The 22,102-nt window shown below is 33.7% G+C and overlaps 1 protein-coding gene across 1 annotated transcript in view; it reads left to right on the plus strand.

Moving 5' to 3' along the window:
- Positions 1-22,102, plus strand: part of LOTGIDRAFT_203896 (hypothetical protein) — a 105,485-nt gene extending 83,383 nt beyond the window's left edge. Inside the window, exon 6 of the mRNA XM_009056224.1 lies at positions 21,807-22,102. Within this exon, the coding sequence (XP_009054472.1) occupies positions 21,807-22,003 (197 nt within the window). The 3' untranslated portion in view covers positions 22,004-22,102. The remainder of the gene's footprint in view (positions 1-21,806) is intronic.

Below are 22,102 nucleotides of genomic sequence, written 5' to 3' on the forward strand. Positions count from 1 at the left end.
CTGATGAAACTTGGTGTGATCATTGGAATTGATAAGATCTTGGACAAGTTCTAACTTGATGCATTTTCGCTGAACGGTTTTTGAGTTATTGCCCTTGACTTTGTTAAAACGCGTCGAAATTTGTTAAAAATAGTTCTTGAGCAGGATTGACGCTACAGTTTTCAACCGATTCTGATAAAACTTGTTGTGATCATTGGAATTGATAAGATCTCGGACAAGTTCTAACTTGACGCATTTTCGATGAACGGTTTTTGAGTTATTGCCCTTGACTTTGTAAAAACACGTCAAAATTTGTTAAAAATAGTTCGTGAGCAGGATTGACGCTACAGTTTTCAACCGATTCTGATGAAACTTGTTGTGATCATTGGAATTGATAAGATCTCAAACAAGTTCTAACTTGATGCATTTTTGATGTACGGTTTTCGCGTTATTGCCCTTGACTTTGTAAAAAGGCGTCAAAATTTGTTCGTGAGCACAATAGAAGCTACAGTTTTGAACTGATTCTGATGAAACTTGGTGTTATCATTGAAATTGATAAGATCTCGGACAAGATCTAACTTGATGCATTTTCGATGAAATGTTTTTGAGTTAATGCCATTAACTTACGAAAAACGCGTCAAAATTTGTTTGTGAGCGCGATAGAAGCTACAATTTTCAACCGATTCTGATGAAACTTGGTGTGATCATTGGAATTGATAAGATCTCAGACAAGTTTTAACAAGAGATATTTTTGATGAACATTTTTTGAGTTATTGCTCTTGACTTTGTAAACACGAGTCAAAAGTTGTTTTTTGCTCTTGATTAGAGCTGTGTGATTTAATTGTTTGTTGTATTTGGGTTATTGATATTGATTTTAAAAAATTTTGTGGAATTATTCAGCATAAATAATTTCTTCAATATGAGAAAATTTGTATTTTAGTCACTAAAGACTGTTTTATTATTTCTGACAGCTGCCAGTGGGCGTATGTTACCTTGCAACGCAAGCTATCTTTTTTCTTTGTCTAATTCTATTCATTGTTTGGGCAAAGGCTAAATCATCTTTTTGTCTCATAATTTCAGTCAGTTCAACAAGTTTGATATTACCGTTCCATAAGTCTATGACACATTCATGACATAAACTATTACCTTTAACTGGTCTTAGTTTCCACATATCTCCAAAACATATGACACAGATATTTCCAACTAACTCATCAGTACCCTTTATTTGACCTAATCGCCCATGAATGTAACAAAAAAGCTTATGATCTACCATTGAAATTTCATCTATAATTAATATTTGTAAGTTGCGATATTTACATCTTAATGTATTAATAGTTTCTTGTCCCAATGGTTGATAAGGTGGAAATGAGAAATAAGGGAATAGCATCACTTTTCGAAATAGTGCTTATATTAGTTTCAGTGCGAACTCTGCTACTTTGACCTTTATCATATAAAATGTCGGGAATTTGAGGTGTATTGTCATTGTCATTTTGCAAAGGTCGTGAAAATTCGAACAGGTAAATGTAGTGAAAATTCACTGCTCTAAATGAGCGTTTTTTTAAATATTGTAAGTGAAAATATAGCACAACTCGAAAAAACATGTGAATTCTTATAGAGCTAAAAGATTATGTAGTCAGACTTATTTATTTATGACATATAATAAGCTTAACAGACGACAATAAATGTTGTTTACTTTCATCCCCTCAGCATAACACCAATAACCAAAAATTGCTGTATAATGTATCTTGCAGATAGAGTTCTATTAATGGTAACAGGTTAATGTATCAAAAATTCACTACTCTATATGAGTGTATGTTAAATTATTGTAAGTGAAAATTGAAAAAAAAAATTGAAAAAAAAAAGTCATTTTTTTAAGTGTTACAAGATTACATAATCAGATTAATCTGTTTATGACCCAAACTACTTCACACCTGCATGTCAAAAGTTCATATGGAAATTTTCCTATCATATTATATAACCTGTTATAACACCTGTCAATCATTTTAATCCCCACAATCTACAGATTTTTATCACATTTTTTATAAACATTTAACACTTTTATGCCTATTTTCACAAATTCAATTTTGTATTAAACCATGTTACATATCGTTGAAAAGAGAAAATTGAGTAGATCCTGAATATACAAACCATATTGCTAGGAGTTAATTACATTGTAAGTCAGAACCCTCAGTCGAAAAAAAAACCCAATATTTTTATAACATATTTTAATGGATTATTGTCATATATCATTGAAAAGATAATCAAAAGGGAATAACAAAATTGGAAAAAAAAATTTTCTGTGTTTATACAGTCATACAGTCGTCCAAAGTTGTCGAAAATGTTAATTTTTGAATGGCTATTAAACCGGAAGTTAATATTTTTCAATCAATATGAGTACACCTGTGGATAGCTGAGGTCAAGAACATCCTACAGTGAAATTGTCAAGGTCATCGAAGGTCACATGCTGTGGCCTTTTGAATTTTCAAAAAATTCAAACGAATATAAAAATAATTCAAATTCGAAATTCAAAATTCTGTTCCAACAAACTGTAGACAAGGTTACAAGGTTTTAATAGACACCAAAATCATAAAAATCGGATAAAAAATGAAAGACTAATTAATTTTTTGCTAAAATGGGTCAGTCCGAGGCGACGGCTTATGCATCACTTCCGGTTTGGATTCTAATTATGACTGACAGACAATATATATGGTTTTTGCCAACATCCGAAATTTACACCGGAAGTGGGGGTGCCAGGCCTGATTTAAAAAAAACGGAAGTTCTCACGCAAAAACCGGAAGTGATAGAAAAATTCTGATTGTATAAATTTATTTGTATGGACATCCTGTGAATTTCAGATCAATCCGATAATTGGTGGCTTTTTTGAAAATTTTGGATCCAAATTTTTTTGACAAAAATATTTAAAAAATTAAATATTTTTTACCCTCACCAGATACGTCTTATAACAATGAACATATTAAAGAAAATTTCTGGTAAATCGGTTCATAAATACGCCCTACAGACTTGATGCAAAATATTTGCACATTATGTAATGGCATACTTCCGGTTTAGCAAAAATTGAGTTTTAGATATTCATTTTTGACTCCAGGTCATTTAAAAATGTTTGGTGAAGATAATTATGCTAAACCATTTTCGATTTTGTCTAGGGACGTTCCCAAAAAAAAAAAAATAAAAAAAATAAAAAAATAAAAAAAAATAAAAAAAAATAGAAAATAAACGAAAACAAAGCGTGACAAATCGATAGATTTGCCACACAAAAATATGAATAAATCAATTGAACTTAATGATGATGAAACATTCATAGAAAACGTGCTATTTTCAAATATTATCAAGATTATTTCTGATAAATTTTTAACATTTAAAGGACAAATTGAAATAGATTGAGAGATAATTTAAGATGGAAAACTCAAACAAAATATGCATCTTATTGGTTTCAATCCTAAATCTTTTCACACATTTTTTTTCTAAAATGGATTTAGAATCTGGTGCTTCTGATTGGTATTTTACAGGAAGAATCCTTTTATGTAAAGACAATTTTAAAGAAATTAAAAGATCAATAGTTGGAAGAGGAACTGAACTACGCAAAAAGATAAATGAATATATAGGTTAAACTTGCTACATACTAACAGATGGTAACTGTTTTATCAAATGTGTAAATTATGTTTTAAACAAAGATTTAACAAATGAATTTCAAAATTTCATCAATGGCTTCTCAAAAGCAAATAGAAACGGAGTGATGACAACTGCTAGAATTAATGAATTCAATAAGAAATGTGACACTTCATTTCAAATTTATACTCATAATAATAGAAATTTGCGCCCCACAATTGTAAAAGAGGAATTAGATTGGGTTTTATATTTACACAAAGTATGGAAAACGTGTAGAGGTGATAACGCAGTAACACAGGTTTCAACTCTGAAACTAAACATGTTTTCAAGTATAAGTGATGGTGGGTTATTTGCTTGGGATTGTGAAACATATTCAGAAAGTGAAACGCGTAAAGCAATTCCTTATGCGTGTACGTCAATTTATTTAGAAAAATGTTAGACAGAATAAATAATCTCTTTCCAGATTTAAATCCTACTGATAATGTTCCAAAAGAATTTTATGATAAACTAATGAATATAGTAGAAATATTTGTAGGTACAGATTGTATAGATCAAATGTTGAAATATTTAGGTCAATATGATAGAAAGAGATTAATATTAATTTCTCATAACGGTAGCGGTTTTGATAACCGGATCGCGCCTAAAAATATAAAAAAAACGAACGCAATGCCCAGTAAAATCACCCATAGGAATTCTATCTTTACCTTTATCTAATCCATTCACAGATGAAGATTTACAGAAAAAATGGAAAAGACAGAAAGAAATAACAGGCAATAATAATTATTTACAACATATTAATTTCACATGTTCCTATCAACATGAAAAATCTAGTTTGGAGGCATGGGATAATTCATCTAATTTAAATTGTTGAAACGTCGTGTGTAATAAAACTAAAGAGTAGGTGTCCCTTTATTTAATGTGATCTCTTCCCCTAAATGTCGCTAAAGGATTATTGGTCTTGATATTGGGTTTTCTTCTGTTTTGATTCTGATCTGAAATTGTAGTATCTGTTATGTACTGATTGTTTTTAGTTTACTGTGAACAATATCATCATTTAGGTTCTTATTTTTTGAATATGCAACTATCATTTTCTGCTTATAGACATGGGGGAATTTCTCTTGAAGGCTTTTATAGGGAGCATAAACTATCTTGCTTGCTCGATTGCTGGTTGTATTGAACGGGACAACAAAGGGTGCTATGCCTACATTATGGTGAATATTTAGTCCCATAGCTCTTGCTGTATTCAATGACTCAATCCAATGGGCTTCCCCAGATTAACGAAATTTGGTAGTTTCATCTTCGGACAAGTCAATTTCTATGCGCTCAATTGGGATTAGGGTGAGATCGTCTATTGAATGGTCGTCGGGTTGAAATGATTAGAAAACAGGCTTGTCTTTCTTTAATTTGATATCCGACCTATGAGCATTAAAAAGAGTTCGTAAATTGTTCTTAGTTTCTCCTACATATTGTTTGGGGCATTTCTAACATGAAATTAAATATATCTCATTCGAATATTCCCATGTTAGATGTTCCTGGATCGGGTACCTTTTATTCGTAGAGTTGCTTACAAAATAATGAGTTTCTGATATAAAGGGACATGTTTTGCATCTACTGGACAAACATGGAGCACTCCTTAAACCTGGAGGTACTTCGGCATAAAGCCTGTTTTTAGCTGCTATCTGTGCTATAGTGGAAATTTTTATGTTTCGTAAAATCGCTCTTTCAGTTTTGAGAAAACAATCGTACAGGCTTAGTTGAAATCAGAAATCGATGAAATCGTAAAACTTGTGACTTCATTATACTAGAAAAGGTATGTTTTGGAATTCCCAAAACTTTTCGATAAAATAAGTCCAAACCATAAAAATGTCATCCAAAAAGCGTCCGTAAATAAGTGGGTAAATGGACAGAGGGGCGATACCTCACGTTCCCACTCTGCGATGAAAAGTTTTGCGTACAAAGGGGCGAATCGTTTGCCCATAGCTGTCCCTGAAGTTTGTAAATATGTTTTACCATTGATTTAACACATTTTATTGATCATACAAATGGATGGGATGCAAGTTACATAAACTTAGAACAATCCTCTCCAGATAATCATTTCATGTTATGGAAGATTACATTACAATAATGTAAATTTAGTGACACATAACATATTTAACAGGAATCGAGAAAGGTAACATATATACAATGTAGCTACCATAAAGAACAATATATCAACCAGGAACAACGCATCAGTCAATCATCGAAGTAAAAGAAGACATTGGCCTTATGCAAACCTATTGTTTTATGTAATGCATTGGATGATTTAGAATTTTGAAGTTCAATTCATAATTACCACGGGGATCACCCCATAATAAAATATTTAAACTAATAATTCTAAAATCAATGAGATCATCGAATAATTTTTGCAGTTGTTCAGAATACAAAGGACAATGAAAAAAGAAATGATTAGCATCTTCTATTGATAGACCACAAGAACACGTTGCATCATCAACTATGTTATAATTGAGTAAATCAAAGTTTAGAGCACCACATCCATGACGAATCCTGGTTATAAGAATATTTTCACGTCGTGGTCCATTGTAGAAAAAGCTTGAGGCATTATCAACATAAAGTCTCTTTTTTAAGTTATATTTAAGTGAGTTGAGATTATCAGTCGATTTTATGTTTTCATCAAGAGTATTCCAGGCACAAATAGTAGTTGCAAAGAACGAATTGAGAGCTATATTAAGTCTTGAAGAGGGTGTTTGAATAGGGTTGAGTTAACCCTGGGGTTAACCCCAGTTAATTGACTCAACCCCCATTTCAACCTGAGATTTGACCTCCCAATTTTAAGTTAGTTAACCGAGGGTTGAGTTGATTTTTGAGTTGAGTTAACCTGACCTATCGTTTTTCTCACGTGAATTCCAGTTGGTGTTAGTTAACACCTAAGGGTTAGCTTGAAATACAGGTCAAATCCCGAGTTGAGTTGAAATCGAGTTGAAAAAGTCAAGTGAAGATTTCGAGAAGATTTTTGTGCCATTTATTCAAGTAGTCGGTGCGGAAGAGAGGAGCGAGAATCATGATCGACGTCCAGCGAGCAGTACCGAGCCCATGAAGAACCATTTGCGTCTGTCAGATGAACAGTTGGAGGATATTTCCGCCCGATACCACGAGTGGCGAGATGGCTACTGGCACAACAGCCAGAGAAGGATGGAAACTTTTCTTTTGTATCTAGCTTCGGGAGGATATCACCGACAAGTAGGTTACACCCTTGGAGTATAGATTAACTGGAGACGGCATGACGTACTATCAACGAATTTACCGGTGAACATGACATAAAATCAGATAATGCATTTACACAGGTTTCGCAATGAATTGACTTCTTTAATTTGATTATTTTCTCAGAACAGCTTGACAATACATTTCTATTTGGAGCGTAAGTATATTCCTGATCTTTTACCACCTGAAATTCTTCACCCATCATTCTATTTTTAGTAATCGACAAATTAAGATTTTCTACAGACGGTACCACCGTATCAACATTTTTACTAATAATACGACTTGTACGAATACGATTTTATGCTCTGAATACACAACAAAAAACACAGGAAACCTGTCTTACGATTACTGTCAATAATTGACGCACCATTATTCGATTGACGCAACGATAAAATAAACGATTGTGCACTCGTCAGAAAATTAAAAACATTTAAATAGTTATTCTTTTGCAAAGGGGCTTTGAAACGCTTTCAAGTTCCTAGAGTTCAAAACATCAAAAAGTTTATCAAAAATTCGAATAAAACTAATAGTTTCCTCACAACCTTCGAATTCTGGAACCTTCTCATTTAAACAAAAGAGGTTGCCACAGAATCACTCAAAGTCTGAGCAGCTAATCTTACATTCATTTTCTTTTTAAACCAAGCAATATGGCTAGCTCTCAACCTATTCCCCAAATGAAGTCATCTTGTAACTTGTGCAAATATTTTAAGTAATCCCATTTAATATTATCATCATTTGCGAAAATTGATTCTTTATCGGCAAGTGTGTTGCGAACTAATTTCAACATATGGCAGGGATCTAAAAAACTTTAGAATCATTTACAGGGTGAATAAAAAAGACTGTATATGTCTTGGATCGTTCCAGTTTAAACCCAATGATCGCAACATAGACAAATTTGCTGCAGCTCCATCATGTGTCAAAGAAATAATTAAAACACCAGCTGAATAAAGTCGTTCAGTTCAATACAATCAGTTTTTGCGCTCTTCACCACCGAGACCATTAATCAAAAAATATCCGACCGGCAATTTCCAGGAAGATTTCAGATCAACCACCATAAACACTAAAGCTTCCTTTGCAAGGGGAAGGGAATCGTCATCAAGCTCTGTCCCCATGTCAATATAACCATGGTATTTCTGTCCATCGAACACCAGATGCTGGCGTATTGCAACTTCATCCATCATTAGGGAACATGTCATTTTTTCCTCACCGTGTAATTCACTGCGCTTCCTGGGGGTTTTTTAGGCAGAATCGCTAAAGCCAGGAGCATCGTCCACATTCTTGTACCATTTACTGATTGTCCTAGGATGGGGCAGACAAGCATCAAAAACTTTCCTGACGTAATTGTATGCACGAGACGAGTAAAAGTGCAGGGTTAATGCAAAACTTCTCAACTGTGCAGAGTATTTTGTTGGTAAGGGGTGGTTTTCAATTTTAGCCTTTTGTCTTTTTAATAAATCTGGGATTCCACCAGCACAGGCCTCTAAAACATCAATACTGCTACTACTGACAACGGCATTCTTTCTCATGTCAGCTATAACATTCTTCAGTTCGGCATTTCGTTTCAGAAGACGTCTTCTAGTCTGCAGAAGTGTTTTTATTTTCTTTCGAGAGGAAATAAGTTTGTTCTGACTTTCTTCTAATTTCCGTTTTAGTGAAATTTTCTCCGGAGTGATGACTATTGGTGTTGAAGGGACTGCTGCATGTGGACTAGGTGGAATGTGGAAAAGTGGTCGTTCAGTGGAGGGGCGGCGGGGCGTGATATTCCCCTTTAAATAATCTAGAAATGCAGCAAAAACAGACGGAATAGCAAATGGCTGAAGACGAACAACGCACTGTGATGTTCTATCAAAGTCTTCTTTAAAATGTTCGGAACAAAGATGTGCGGACTTTGAAGGGGTGAAATTCTGTCGTCTGATTGCTCGTATCCACTGACTTCTCAAGCTCACATCCTTGGGAAACCTGCAAATGAAAATCAATTCGTAAGGCAAAGCTTATGTCTTATATTTAATAAAATACAAGGTGTGGCTTTTTGCTTGGGAGTTTTGAATGCTCTCATTGGAGAAGGGATCTCTTCCAAGAATGCTGATTAAACAGATGAAAGGAAATCAACAATAATTTTCCAATTTTTAATATAATTATTAATATGGTATAACTATAGTGCAGATAGTGTCTTTGACAAAAGTAAGCCATCACTTTTCTAGATATGGTAGATTCTAGTAGATATGGTAGATCTAGCCATTCTAGGTCTTGATTTGCGATCTTAAAAGAAATTAAAAGCAACTTACGTATGAAAAGTGATTGAACGTCGTCTATCTCTATCTGGTCTATTGGTGAAGCCGTACAAGAACAAGCAGAACAAGAGGGCATTATTTACAATAATAATAACTTAAGTAGACATACTAGAAATGAAAGCGTTTGACGTCGTTGTTTTTGGGTTGACCAAGATGGCGGACGGCAACTCAACTGAGAAAGTTGAATTAACTACGAGTTAACCGCGTCTCGGTGTTAACCCCGAGTTGAGTGGTCAGGTTAACCCGGAGTTAACCCCGAGTTAACTCGACTCACTGGTAACTCAACATTTGAACTCACCCAATGTCGTTTATATTTCGGAGATTATAATGTTCATCAGTAGAATTAATTTCATTTAAAATATCTGATAAATAATCTGGTGCCGAGCCATTTACGATGATTGGCACTATTGTTCCGTCGAAGACTTAGTAAGGGTAATCCCGTTTCAAAATACAAGGATTGTCTACTTGCATACTTAGGTAATCCCGTAATAATTCGTGTGGCTTCAAGTTGAAGTTTCTCAAGTTTTTCACTATCACCTTGACTACATCCATCCCAGACCTCACAACAATATTCAAGTATTGACCTAATATAAGTTTTATATATATTTAGAAGCGTTTTTCGTGTCAATTGATACTTTAAACTTCTTAAATTATTTAATAATTTTGATGCAGATTTACAAAGGTTTTCGATATGAAGCGACCATTTGGCATCGGAAGAAAAGGAGACTCCCAAGTGTTTATGATACTTTGCTATTTCTAGCTTTTTACCACCAAGATATATATTTGGATTTTCAAAGTGTAATTTATTAGTAAACAAGACAACTTTGATCTTATCAGGATTAAATTTAACTAGCCAGTCCCTGGCCCAAATGTGCAATTTTGCTAAATCAGAATTGATAGAATTTTCAATATTTGGAATGCAGGATTTGTAGCAACCAATAGCAGTATCATCTGCAAATAATTTTGAAGAGTATCTTCAACATTATTCAGGTAAATCAAAAATAAAAAGGGTCCCCAGGCCGAGCCTTGAGGTACCCCAGATATTAAATATTTTTCAGAGAATGTAGAATTTCCTATAATATCACTTTGTCGACGATCATGAACATAACTATTTAACCAACTCAATATGTTTGCACAGATGCATATTTTTCTAACTTAAGGATCATGGAAATGCCACAGAAAGTGTAGCAAGAGAGTCGTCTTTCATCAATCGCTTTCACTACATCGTGATATACCCCAATTAGTTGAAATACAGGAGAATACGAAGGTCTAAAACCAGACTGGTATTTATAAAATAAATTGTTAGTATTAAAATAATCATATAAATCATTAAAAACAATTCTCTCAAAAATTTGACTTAACGAACTAATCAAGGAAATTGGTCTCTAGTTAGTTACCTGAGACTTATCACCTTTTTTAAACATTGGCATCACCAAAGCTTTTTTCCAAACATCAGGAAATATTCCCTCTTTAAATGAAAGATTATAAAGTAACGTCAACGGTATAGTGATAGTATCAAAGTGTGTGGCTTTTATTGTCAAATCCATTTGCTTTTTTCGATTGCAATTTTTTAATCACGCCTTGAACTGTTTTCTCAGTCACTATAGACATATGGAATTTCAAGTTTGTACGCGATTCAAATACTGGTCAATTAGCCTCTGACGTGTTATTGGATATTGAACTAAAGAAATTATTGAGAAGTTCAGCTTTCTCATCATCTGTTCTAATCGTGTCAGTTCCATTTTCCGAAACTAAAGGGGGTATTATTTGCGACACATGTTGGTTAAGTAATTTTTTCAAGGCATTCCAATATGTATTATTGGACGAGACAGCATTGCCGGAGTTTAAACATTCCAGGATTTTATTTTCATACTCCTGCTTTTAAACCTTTTTTAGATTGTTCACTTTATTACGTTGTTTTTTATATTTTATCAGGTCATTTACAGATTTTGATCTTTTTGCAATTTTTCTAAACCTGTTACGAATTCTAATTTGGCGTCTTATATTTGAAATAAACCAGAGTTTGTCTGAGGGTCTTAAAGTAAATGTTTTTCTGTGGTATACATTTATCAATGAAGTTGTTGAGAACTTTGTAGAATATTTTGCATGCCGAATTTGTGTTTAAATTGTAAATAGTATTAATCCAATCGAAGTTTTTAATAAGATTGTTTAATAGTTCAAACATGGCTAGTTTATAAATGAAAATGTTTTTGGTAAAATTCGATGGCTGAGCAATAGCTATATCGAATGTGGCACACACACCTTTATGGTCTGAAATATTTTTATCAAATTCAATAACTTCATAGAAATCGCAACATATGGAATCATTTGCCAGTATGACATCAATAAGTGTTGCTGATGAGCTTGTTACTCCAGTGGGCTCATTAACACAGTTCTTTAAGTTATTAGTTAACAAAATTCGGTGTAAAATCGCTGTTGTACTCGTTAGGTCGCCTACGACAAGAACATTGGTTGAAATCATAATATGCAGTTTCTATAGATCGTTCAAAGTTGACCCAGAAAAGATCATAGTTTTCACTATTTGGGGGTCTGTAAAATATGCCTAGGAGATACGTAGTGTTCTGTATTTTGAATTCAATCCAAACACTTTCAATCTTGGGGGTCTTATCTCCTTTTGCAAATGGAGGAATTTCTATCATTTCGGATAGGTCTGTGGAAACCTGGCCATGTCAAAGATTCATTTTTTACATTATGATCTAAATGATTTTCGGTAAAGCTACATATTAGATTTTCATCGACAACTTCCTCAATTAAATTAAGTTTATGTCGAATACTTCGTACTTTAAGGTGAAAGATAGAAAGTTTATCGCAAAACATTTGAGGGCCTGGATTTTTTTCACCACATCTGATCAGCAGAAGAAATACAAATTCACAAACATTTTTAGTTAGTGACACATAGCTATTTGAAAATTCGACTTTTTACTACCGAATGTTATCACCTTTTAGTACCGAATGGTATCAAATTCATGCGTCTTTTCACTACCGAACGGTAAACGGTTTAAACGATTTTTTCTACTATTGAACGTTTACATGCTTTTCTTTCCGGTAAGAAATCCCATTGAGACTTTAAAATGCAACGTTTTATCGATGTATCAGGTTGGATGCGCACTGCTTCGGTACCGTTATAACGGTTCTAGTTTTTTTTTTTTTCGAATTTTACCTTCGCTTGTTTTCTAAGAAGGCAACATGCCACAGACTGTCTGTTGTTGTTTTCTGGTCAAAATAGTGGACAATTATTTGTTAAATGTAAATTGGCACCATTTTGACCAACAGGAAATGAGCCGTGGACAATGGCTCTTTTTCAATTTTTTCCATTAATCAGCTTTAATACTCGTCTGAATTTGCTCAAACTTTACTGTTTATTACTTCTCGCTAATGACTACAAGATAGCAATTGAAAAAATCGACAATTTTGAATTTTGTCGCTGACTTTTTGAGTTCCAATTTTTGAGTTTTTTAACCTTTTTTCTATCTTCTGCAATTCTATTTCGATCAATCTGAGTAATAGACACTTTCATTTCGAACTTTTCAAAATTTTGATATCACTTCCGGTTTTGACGCTATTCGCTTCTAAAATATAAAATTCAACTTCCGGAATTTTGAAGATATTTCAAAAATTCTTTTTGCAATATGTTACAAATAGCCATAAAAAAAACTTCAAATCAAAAAATCCGACCCGGATGTAACAGAGTGGTCGCCATATTGATATGTCATACTTCTGTAAAATTCAAAATAGGGCCTCAGGGTATAGAGCGCTTTTCATAATTTTGGTATATCTGGATATCACAATCGATTGCGAAAAGAAATTTGGAAGCCGATTTTTGAATTTCGATTTTTATCTTCAAAGAGCTCTGACACGTGACCTAATTTACATACACCAAAACTTCTTATTGAATTTCACTAGTGTTCATCTGCCCTTTGTAATGGTATATAACACTAGATATTTCAATCAAAATTGCGCTTTTTAATATTTGAAAATTTTGTACTTTCTTCTATTGTAACTGTGCGTAATTTTCAATAAATCGAAATGGGGCCTCAATTTATGTAAATTTGATATCTATGGTATCTACTATCGATTGCTAAATAATATTTGAGAACCGATTTTTGAATTTTGATTTTGCTTTTTATTTATTTCCGGTTGAAAAATATGAATACTTTAAAGGGTCGTATATCGTGACCTTGACATTTGGTGATCATGTGACCAGAACAATTTTGATAGCTCTCGACGAGATCTTTCCAATGGTATATTAACGTTTATTGTACGGTGTTTACTTCCAATTTTATCGCCATTTGAAATTGATTAATTTTATCTTGGAAAAGTCGGTTTTCTGCTTGTAAGTTTTTTGTGTGGTCTAAACGATAAAGGTAATTTGCTCCCTTCAACTGTTGTTGAATGCAATGTGAGTTGAAGCGATCTGTCGAATATGCTTTGCGTTTGGGCGATGTATATCCATTTAATTATGATAGGAAAGTATGTTACTGTTACGATACTTTGCGGCACAGTTTTAAGCGTAAAATCAAAACTGTTACGCACTGCATCAGAACCTCGCGAAGCCTGTGGATCTAGTTTTTTTTTTCGAATTTTACCTTCGCTTGTTTTCTAAGAAGGCAACATACCACACACTGTTACTGTTTGCTAGTCAAAATAGTGGTCCATTATTTGTTAAATGTAAATTGGCACCATTTTGACCAACCGGAAATGAGCGGTGGCCAATGGCTCTTTTTCGATTTTTTCCATTTATCAGCTTTAATACTGATCTGATATTGCTCAAACTTTACTGTTTATTACTTCGCGCTAATGACTATAAGATAGCAATTGAAAAAATCGACAATTTTGACTTTTGTCGCTGACTTTTTTAGCTCCAAGTTTAGAGTTTTTAACCTTTTTTCTAACTTCTACAATTCTATTTTGATCAATCTGAAAACTTACATAGAGATAGAGACTTTTATTACGAACAAAAACTAATTTTCGAAATTTCGATATCACTTCCGGTTTTGACGCTATTCGTAAAATATAAAATTCAACTTCCGGAATTTTGAAGATATTTCAAATGGCCATACAAAAAACTTCAAATCATAAAATCCGAACCGGACGTAACAGAGTAGCCGCCATATCGATATGTCAAACTTTTCAAAATGGGGCCTCAGGGTATAAAGCGCTTTTCATAATTTTGATTTTTCTGGATATTACAATCGATTGCAAAAAGAAATTTGGAAGCCGAATTTTGAATTTCGAATTTGCTTTTCTTTTATTTGCGGTTAAAGTTTTTCGGTAATGTCCAAAATTTCAAAGGGTCCTATTTCGTGACCTTGACCTTTGGTGACCTTGTGGCCTGAACAAAATTTGTTACCCTTGATGATAGCTATCCGGTGATATACTCATTTGTGCTGTGCAATGTTTACTGCCGGTTTTATAGCCGACTGAAATTTACGATTTTTAGCTTCAAATTTCACCCTCGCTTGTTTTCTAAGAAGGGAACACGCTACAGACTGTCTGTTGCTGTTTTGTAGTCAAAATATTTGACTACTATTTGTTAAATGTAAATTGGCATCATTTTGACTAACAGGAAATGAGCGGTGGCCAATGGCTCTTTTCGATTTTTTCCATTTATCAGGTTTAATACTTATCTGATATTGCACAAACTTTATTGTTTATTACTTCGCGCTAATGACTACAAGATAGCAATTGAAAAAATCGACAATTTTGACTTTTGTCGCTGACTTTTTTAGCTCCAATTTTAGAGTTTTTTAACCTTTTTTGTAACTTCTACAATTCTATTTCGATCAACAGATATAGAGATAGACACTTTTATTGCAAACAAAAACTAATTTTCGAAATTTCGATATCACTTCCGGTTTTGACGCTATTCGCTTCTAAAATATAAAAATCAACTTCCGGAATTTTGAAGATATTTCAAAAATTCTTTTTGCAATATGTTACAAATGGTCACACAAAAAACTTCTAATTATAAACTCTTACCCGAAAGTAACAGTATAGCCGCCATATTGATATGTCAAACTTTTGTAAAATTCAAAATGGGGCCTCAGGGTAAAGAGCGCTTTTGATAATTTTGGTATATTTAGATATCACAATCGATTGCGAAAAAAAGTATTGAAGCCGATTTTTGAATTTCGATTTTGGTTTTCTTTTTATTTCCGGTTAAAATTTTTCGGTAATGTCCAAAATTTCAAAGGGTCCTATTTCGTGACCTTGACCTTGATAGAAAATTATGTTTTTGTTACGATACTTTGCGGCACAGTTTTAAGCGTCTATATTATTATTATACTTTGCCGTTACGCTATATAGCGCAATGTTAATTTAGCTGACCTATTGTTAGCAGAAAGGTAGGACGTAAAACTCCATTCATTTCATTTCATTTCTGACCTATTATTAAAACCTTAAAACAGGGTCCTTCACGCGTATATAACATAACATTGAAGCCTATTATGAAACAAAACGAATCAAATATAACATCTGGACTTCCTTTTATATGCCTGGCGTATATTGCTGTCACCCCTGTCCGTCCGTATGTCCACAATTGCTCGTAAACACTCTACAAGACACATTTCTTAACGGATTTTGACAAAACTTGGTGTGAGTGTTCGTTATTATCCAAGGTTGAACCCCTATTGACAATCAGAAGAATCGAAAACTATTTAGTATGAGTTATTGCCCTTGGTTTTGAAAACGCGTTCAATTTTTAGCTCGTAAACACTCCAGAAGGCGCAATTCTTGACGGATTTTGACGAAAATTAGTATGAGTGTTTGTTATCACCCAAGGATAAACCCTATTAAAAATCAGAAAAATCGAAAAATATTTACTATGAGTTATTGCCCTTGTTCCTGAAAACTCGGTCAATTTTTAGCTTGTAAACACTCTAGAAGGCACAATTCTTGACAGATTTTGACGAAACTTGGCATGAATGTTTGTTGGATAAACCCTATTGAAAATCAGAAAAATCGAAAAATGTACATTATGAGTTATTGCCCTTGTTCTTGAAAACACGTCCAATCAGAAAATCAGAAGAAGCAAAAAATATTTAGTAGGAGTTACTGCCCCTGTTCTTGAGAACATGTTCAAATTTTAGCTCGTAAACACTCTTTGAAGGCACAATTCTGGACATATTATCCAGTATCGCCCCAAAGAGTTCAAGTGAAGTGTATGACTGAAGGTTGAATATTGCATACTGGTGATTGTTATTGTACTGCCAAATATTGTTATTCAAAATCAAAGCTGCCAGTGGGCGTATATTACCTGACCTGGCAAGCTATTTTTTTAATTAGCGCGAAAATCGTAAAATTACGACGATCCCTAAGATTCAACACCCGTTAAATGTTGTTGTTGGCCCTATCGCTGAACTTTAAAATACAATAACGACAAAAGACGGGGTAGATACCCTATGATTAAATTCGGACTGTAGCCTACAAAGTAGTTATATTTTAGTATTTTTTTATATAAAATAAACCGAAATAGAGAACTATGTTTAATATTATTGATCATTCGCCAAGTAGACACTTACTCTTAGGCAACCCGTCGGCAGGAATGTATTGGAGCTTGGGCTCAGCATTTAGTTCAGCATGAAGACAATCTTCACTATTAAATGTAATTTCGTAAGAAAACACCTGGTATAAGGATAAACTCCTAATTCTCTCCATGAACGTCCAATATTTCTCATTTGACTTTAATTCAATATTGGCTACTGATTTAGTAGCATGAGCCTCTGTACAAAACATTGTTATCAACTCATCACGAAAAAGTGTCCATGAATCCCAAATATTTGGCTGCAGGGCGGATTAATGATCTAGCAGGCTCTATACATTGCATGATGAATAAATTAGGCTTTATTGTCTGTGAGATTTTACAAATTTTGCACCCTCCCTCAAAAATCTTGATAAAGTGAAGTTATTCCATCACATTCTGTAGAACCAGAAAATGCAACTTTTGGTAAAATACAAAAAAACTTGTTCATCACTTCCGATAACTGAATATTTTCATTTCCTGCAAGTTTAGGTTTACCACTTCCAATATCTGTAACACCAGTTTGCTCTGTTTCTGAGTCTGACATGTTGAATGGTTTCTAAAAGTTTCTTTTTCCACGACCACGTGGTTCATCTTTTAGTTTCGGTAAAATTGTCAACACACACATTAAAATTAAAACAGCAAATTTTCAGTTTATAACATCGACTATTGGGAATCGATTATCAATTTTTTAAATGTTTATTCTTCAGCTAGCACTGTTAGATTACTTACACAACTTTGAAGGATCCCAGCCTCGTCGCCATGTTTTGTCACACACCCACCGGCGCCCATCCATGCCGTTCTTGGCTTTTGTTACAAAGTTCATTAAAACTCGGTTTTGTGAACAATTTGACCACTGATATAAAGACTTCCATAGATATAAAGTTTAATGATAATAATCATATACAGATTCATAAAGATTGTTTTTTTTACACAATTTGGGCCAACCGGCAATACTGAACATACTGTTCCCTTTTTTCAGCTCACCGCTGTTCCTCCCATAATCCTCTTTTTTCGAAAAAAAAAACTAGATTTATCTTCCTTCCAGTCTATACGACTATCATAGACGCTCCCTTGAATAAACTGACTACATATAATGGCTTAAAGGGGTGGTGTCTCACATCTAGTATAGAATAGGACAAACCCGGGGATCAAACTTCTCGATGTGTGTCCTTCGTGGTATGGAATATTAACGGATTGAATTTGGTTTTGGATGATAATTCGTTCATTAACTATGTTGTTAATTATGATATCCTCTTATTATCTGAAACGTGGTTGAAAACAAGTATCCCTAGAGAACTTCTCACCTTCTCACTGACCGCCGTAATCTGTTTAAACTCCGTTTCAATTGATCTCATTTTGCAATGGGGTTTGTGTGTTGTTAAACTGAATGGTTCTTTATTTAAGAATGAGGTTGACTTTTATGTTATATTTGTTTATGTTCTTTCCATAAACGTTGTGATTTTGACTGTTTTGTTGAAATTGAACAGCAATATTCCCATTATGCCAATCACGGCAAAACTATAATATATTGTGACTTGAATGACAGAACAAAGGACGAATCCGATCAAATTTTGAATGACAATTTAGACAAATATCTCGACGTAGTTACTAATGATGATATTGCTGTTGAATATATTATGCCTAGAACATCCCAAGATAAAATTCTTAATTGTTTTGGTAAAAAAAATAATTGATTTGTTCAAATCTACCAACTGCTTAATAGCAAAGGGTCGTATTGGGTATGATAACGATGTAGGTAAATTCACGTTTTGCTCTTCACGGGGTACTGTTAAATTTAATTGTCACTCTATCAGATAAATTTAAGACATTCACTGGAGTCAAACAAGGGGAACCTTTGTCACCTATTCTATCCCTAATTGTTATTAACGTTCTTAGAAAGTTTATTTTCACCGATAACTGTAATTTGGTGACATATGAAAATATTGTAATATATCAGCTGTTAATTGCCGACGACACCAGCTTATTTGCAAATAGTCCCGATGTACTTCAAATTAGATGAATTCTGTGTAATATGGAATCTGCAAGTTAATGTTGATAAATCTAAAGTTGTTATCTTTCACCGAGGTAAGATACCGCTAAACTTATCCTGGACGCTCAGCCTCAACAAGTTGACCTTGTTGACGAATTTGTGTACCTAGGAATGATATTATGCAAAAATTGAAAATTTACTTCAGCCGAAAAACGGCTAGCATCTCAAGGCCGTTAAGCTCTTGGGTCTCTTATGTCTTCAACTAAATCTCTTCAACTTGGTTGAAGTACAATCTTTTCACATCCATGGTAGTACCGATGGTAGTTACCCTTGTTAAATCTGGGGTTCTGATAAGTGAAAAACACTTTAGAGCGTACAAAATGATTATATCATAGATATATTCTTAAACTTGGTAAAAGTACCCCAATTATGTCTATGTAAGACGAACTCTGCGTGTTCACAATGTCTGTTTATAATATAATTAAAATTATAAGATATTGGTTTATCTAATAACTACTGAATCTATAAACTGGATATTAAATTGTATTTCAAAGAAACTGATACCCATCAACTGTTGCACAAGAGCTCCTTTCACTCAAAACATACCTTTTCTGGTATAATTATTCACAAGTTTTACGATTTCACCGAATTTGCACAAGATCTTCTGATTTCAACCAAGCCTGTACGATTGTCTTCTCAAAACTGAAAGAGCGTGGGTAGTGTAAACGATTTTACGAAACATAAAAAATTCCACTTTAGCACAGATAGCAGCAAAGAACAGGCTTTGTGCCGAAGTACCTCCAGGTTTAAGGAGTGCTCCATCTTTGTCCAGTAGATGCAAAACATGTCCCTTTATATCAGAAACTCGTTATTTTTTAAGTAACTCTACGATTAAAAGATACCCGATCCAGGAACATCTAACATGTGACATTTGAATGTAATATATTTAATTTCATGTAAGAAATGCCCCAAACAATATGTAGGAGAAACTAAGAATAATTTACGAACTCGTTTTAATGCTCACCGGTCGGATATCAAATTGAAGCCTGTTTCTAAACATTTCAACCTCGACGAACATTCAATCTAAGGAGGCCCATTGGATTGAGTCATTGAATACAGCAAGAGCTATGGGACTAAATATTCACCATAATGTAGGTATAGCACCCTTTGTTGTCCCGTTCAATACAACCAGCAATCGAGCAAGCAAGATAGTTTATGCCCACTATAAAAGCCTTCAAGAGAAATTCTCCCATGTCTATAAGCAGAAAATGATAGTTGCATATTCAAAAAATAAGAACTGAAATGATAATATTGTTCATAGTAAACTAAAAACAATCAGTACATAACAGATACTATACTTCAGAATCAGAACAGAATAAAACCCAGCATCAGGCGCCTTAATCCCAATTTCTAAAGTATCTGTTCCACCCTATGCCAGTACATTTGGGAGAATCAAATCCTCCCTTCCCCGAAATCAAAAACGTTCATCGAAAGATCGTCAAATTTGCACTTGTATAAAATCTCATCATTATAATTGATCACACCAAATTTCATTTAAATCGGATGAAAATTGTAGTCTATTTTGTGTTCATAGACAAATTTTGACGAGTTTTTGTCAAATGCAATACCTCAAAAACCGTTCATCGCGATATAGCCAAATTCGAACATGTCCAAGATCTCATTAATATAAATGATCACACCAAATTTCATTAATGTCAGATAACTAGAGCTATACTTGGCACAGAGTGGGACTTTGCTGTGGCAAATTGCAATAGACGCTGAAAAAATCAACCTTCTAGGATAATTAGGTCATATGCCAGAACTGTCTAAAGTTACGACATTTTTTGTCTTTGGAAGGTTGTGAAGCCGGAAGTAGACGTCAGACGTCAGAAATGAAAGTATCAGCGAATATCTGTCATCGACCTCTGACCTTGTAAAGGGGAATGTCATCAATGGTCAAGGTCATCAAAAATTTCAAAATGCATAGGGCTTTTAAACCGGAAGCTGTCATTGGACTTTAATTATGAAGGTATGAATCTATAGCCAAGGTCGATGACAACAAAGGTCAATGTAAAAGTTTAAAAATCTGAAAATTCCAAAACCCGTTCCTTTTTATTGAACTATAAAGCTGGAACAATTGAGCTTTTAACGCAAATTGGCCAAATGGATGAGTCCCTTTTTGAACAAATGTATCCTATGCGAGTTATGCCCCTGCTCTAAAATGTAAACAATTAGTAATTTAACCCGGGTGTGCCTACTCAACTTTTTTGTCATAGTTTAATTTATATTCAAAATGTCTAGTTGTGTTCCGAATTTCAAGCTTCTACACCAAATAGGTCATAAGATATACATACACCCAGCTCAAAGAAGCGAAAATATTGTAAAAAAACACCGAAATTTTACAAAATCAGGAATTTCAATTTTGTATTAAAAAACTATTGTTATATATCACTGAAAAGAGCACGATGAGCACATTTAGGTCACGAAATATGAGCCTTCAAACTTTCAAAAATTTAAACCGGAAATTGCAAAAAAGCAAAAGCGAAAACCAAAAATTTGTTTTCATTTGACACCAAAATCATCTAAATCGGATAAGCCGTTATTTCTGAATAGATTTTGACGCTTGTCAGGAAATTCAAAATGGCGGCCAAAATATTACTTCCGGACCGGATTTTTTTTCTTAGTTTTTTGTCATATCTCTGTCTACCGATAAGCATAAATTTCGTTGACCTATATCAATTACCCCGGAAGTTATTCGACCGAAAGTTTCCTGTCGGAGGTCTAGATTATCAACTGATTGTCTTACCTGGCTTTTATACTGTGTGTGTGGCGGCCGAATTTCTTCAACAAATATTGCGATTGATAGTATTAAATATGGCGGACAGCCAGTCTTAATAATTTTTAAATAATTAATTTTAGCCTAATTAAAGCATGATAGTTATAGTGCAATGATTTATTATTTTTGTGTCGGTGTTCTTCAAAGAGAGAAATAGATGGTGTGTTTTGCAGCATGTTTTCTTGTATTTCCCATATTTTCATTAATGTAAAACAAAGTCTAGGTCTGAACTGGTAAATCTTACTGTGTATGTTAATTATTCATTTAATCTTTTCTTTTTAGAGTATACTTCCCTGATAGAAGAAAATCGTAATCTAAAGGATCAGAGATTATGTAAAATCTGTTTGGAGAATGAAATAAGTATAATATTTTTACCATGTGGACATGTTTGTTGTTGTGGAGAGTGTTCAATGTCTGTGAAGGCTTGTCCCATATGTAGAAATGATATTGAGAGAAGAACAAAAGCATTTTTACCTTAATGCTTTTACCAAGGATGAAATCAGACAAAAAAAAAAATTGCCTGTAATAGAAATAGTGAAGAGATATAGAGAATTATTAAATATGATATTTGATAACTT

The sequence above is a fragment of the Lottia gigantea genome (genome assembly GCF_000327385.1).
Source record: "Lottia gigantea unplaced genomic scaffold LOTGIsca_27, whole genome shotgun sequence".
In the NCBI taxonomy this organism is placed as follows: domain Eukaryota; kingdom Metazoa; phylum Mollusca; class Gastropoda; family Lottiidae; genus Lottia; species Lottia gigantea.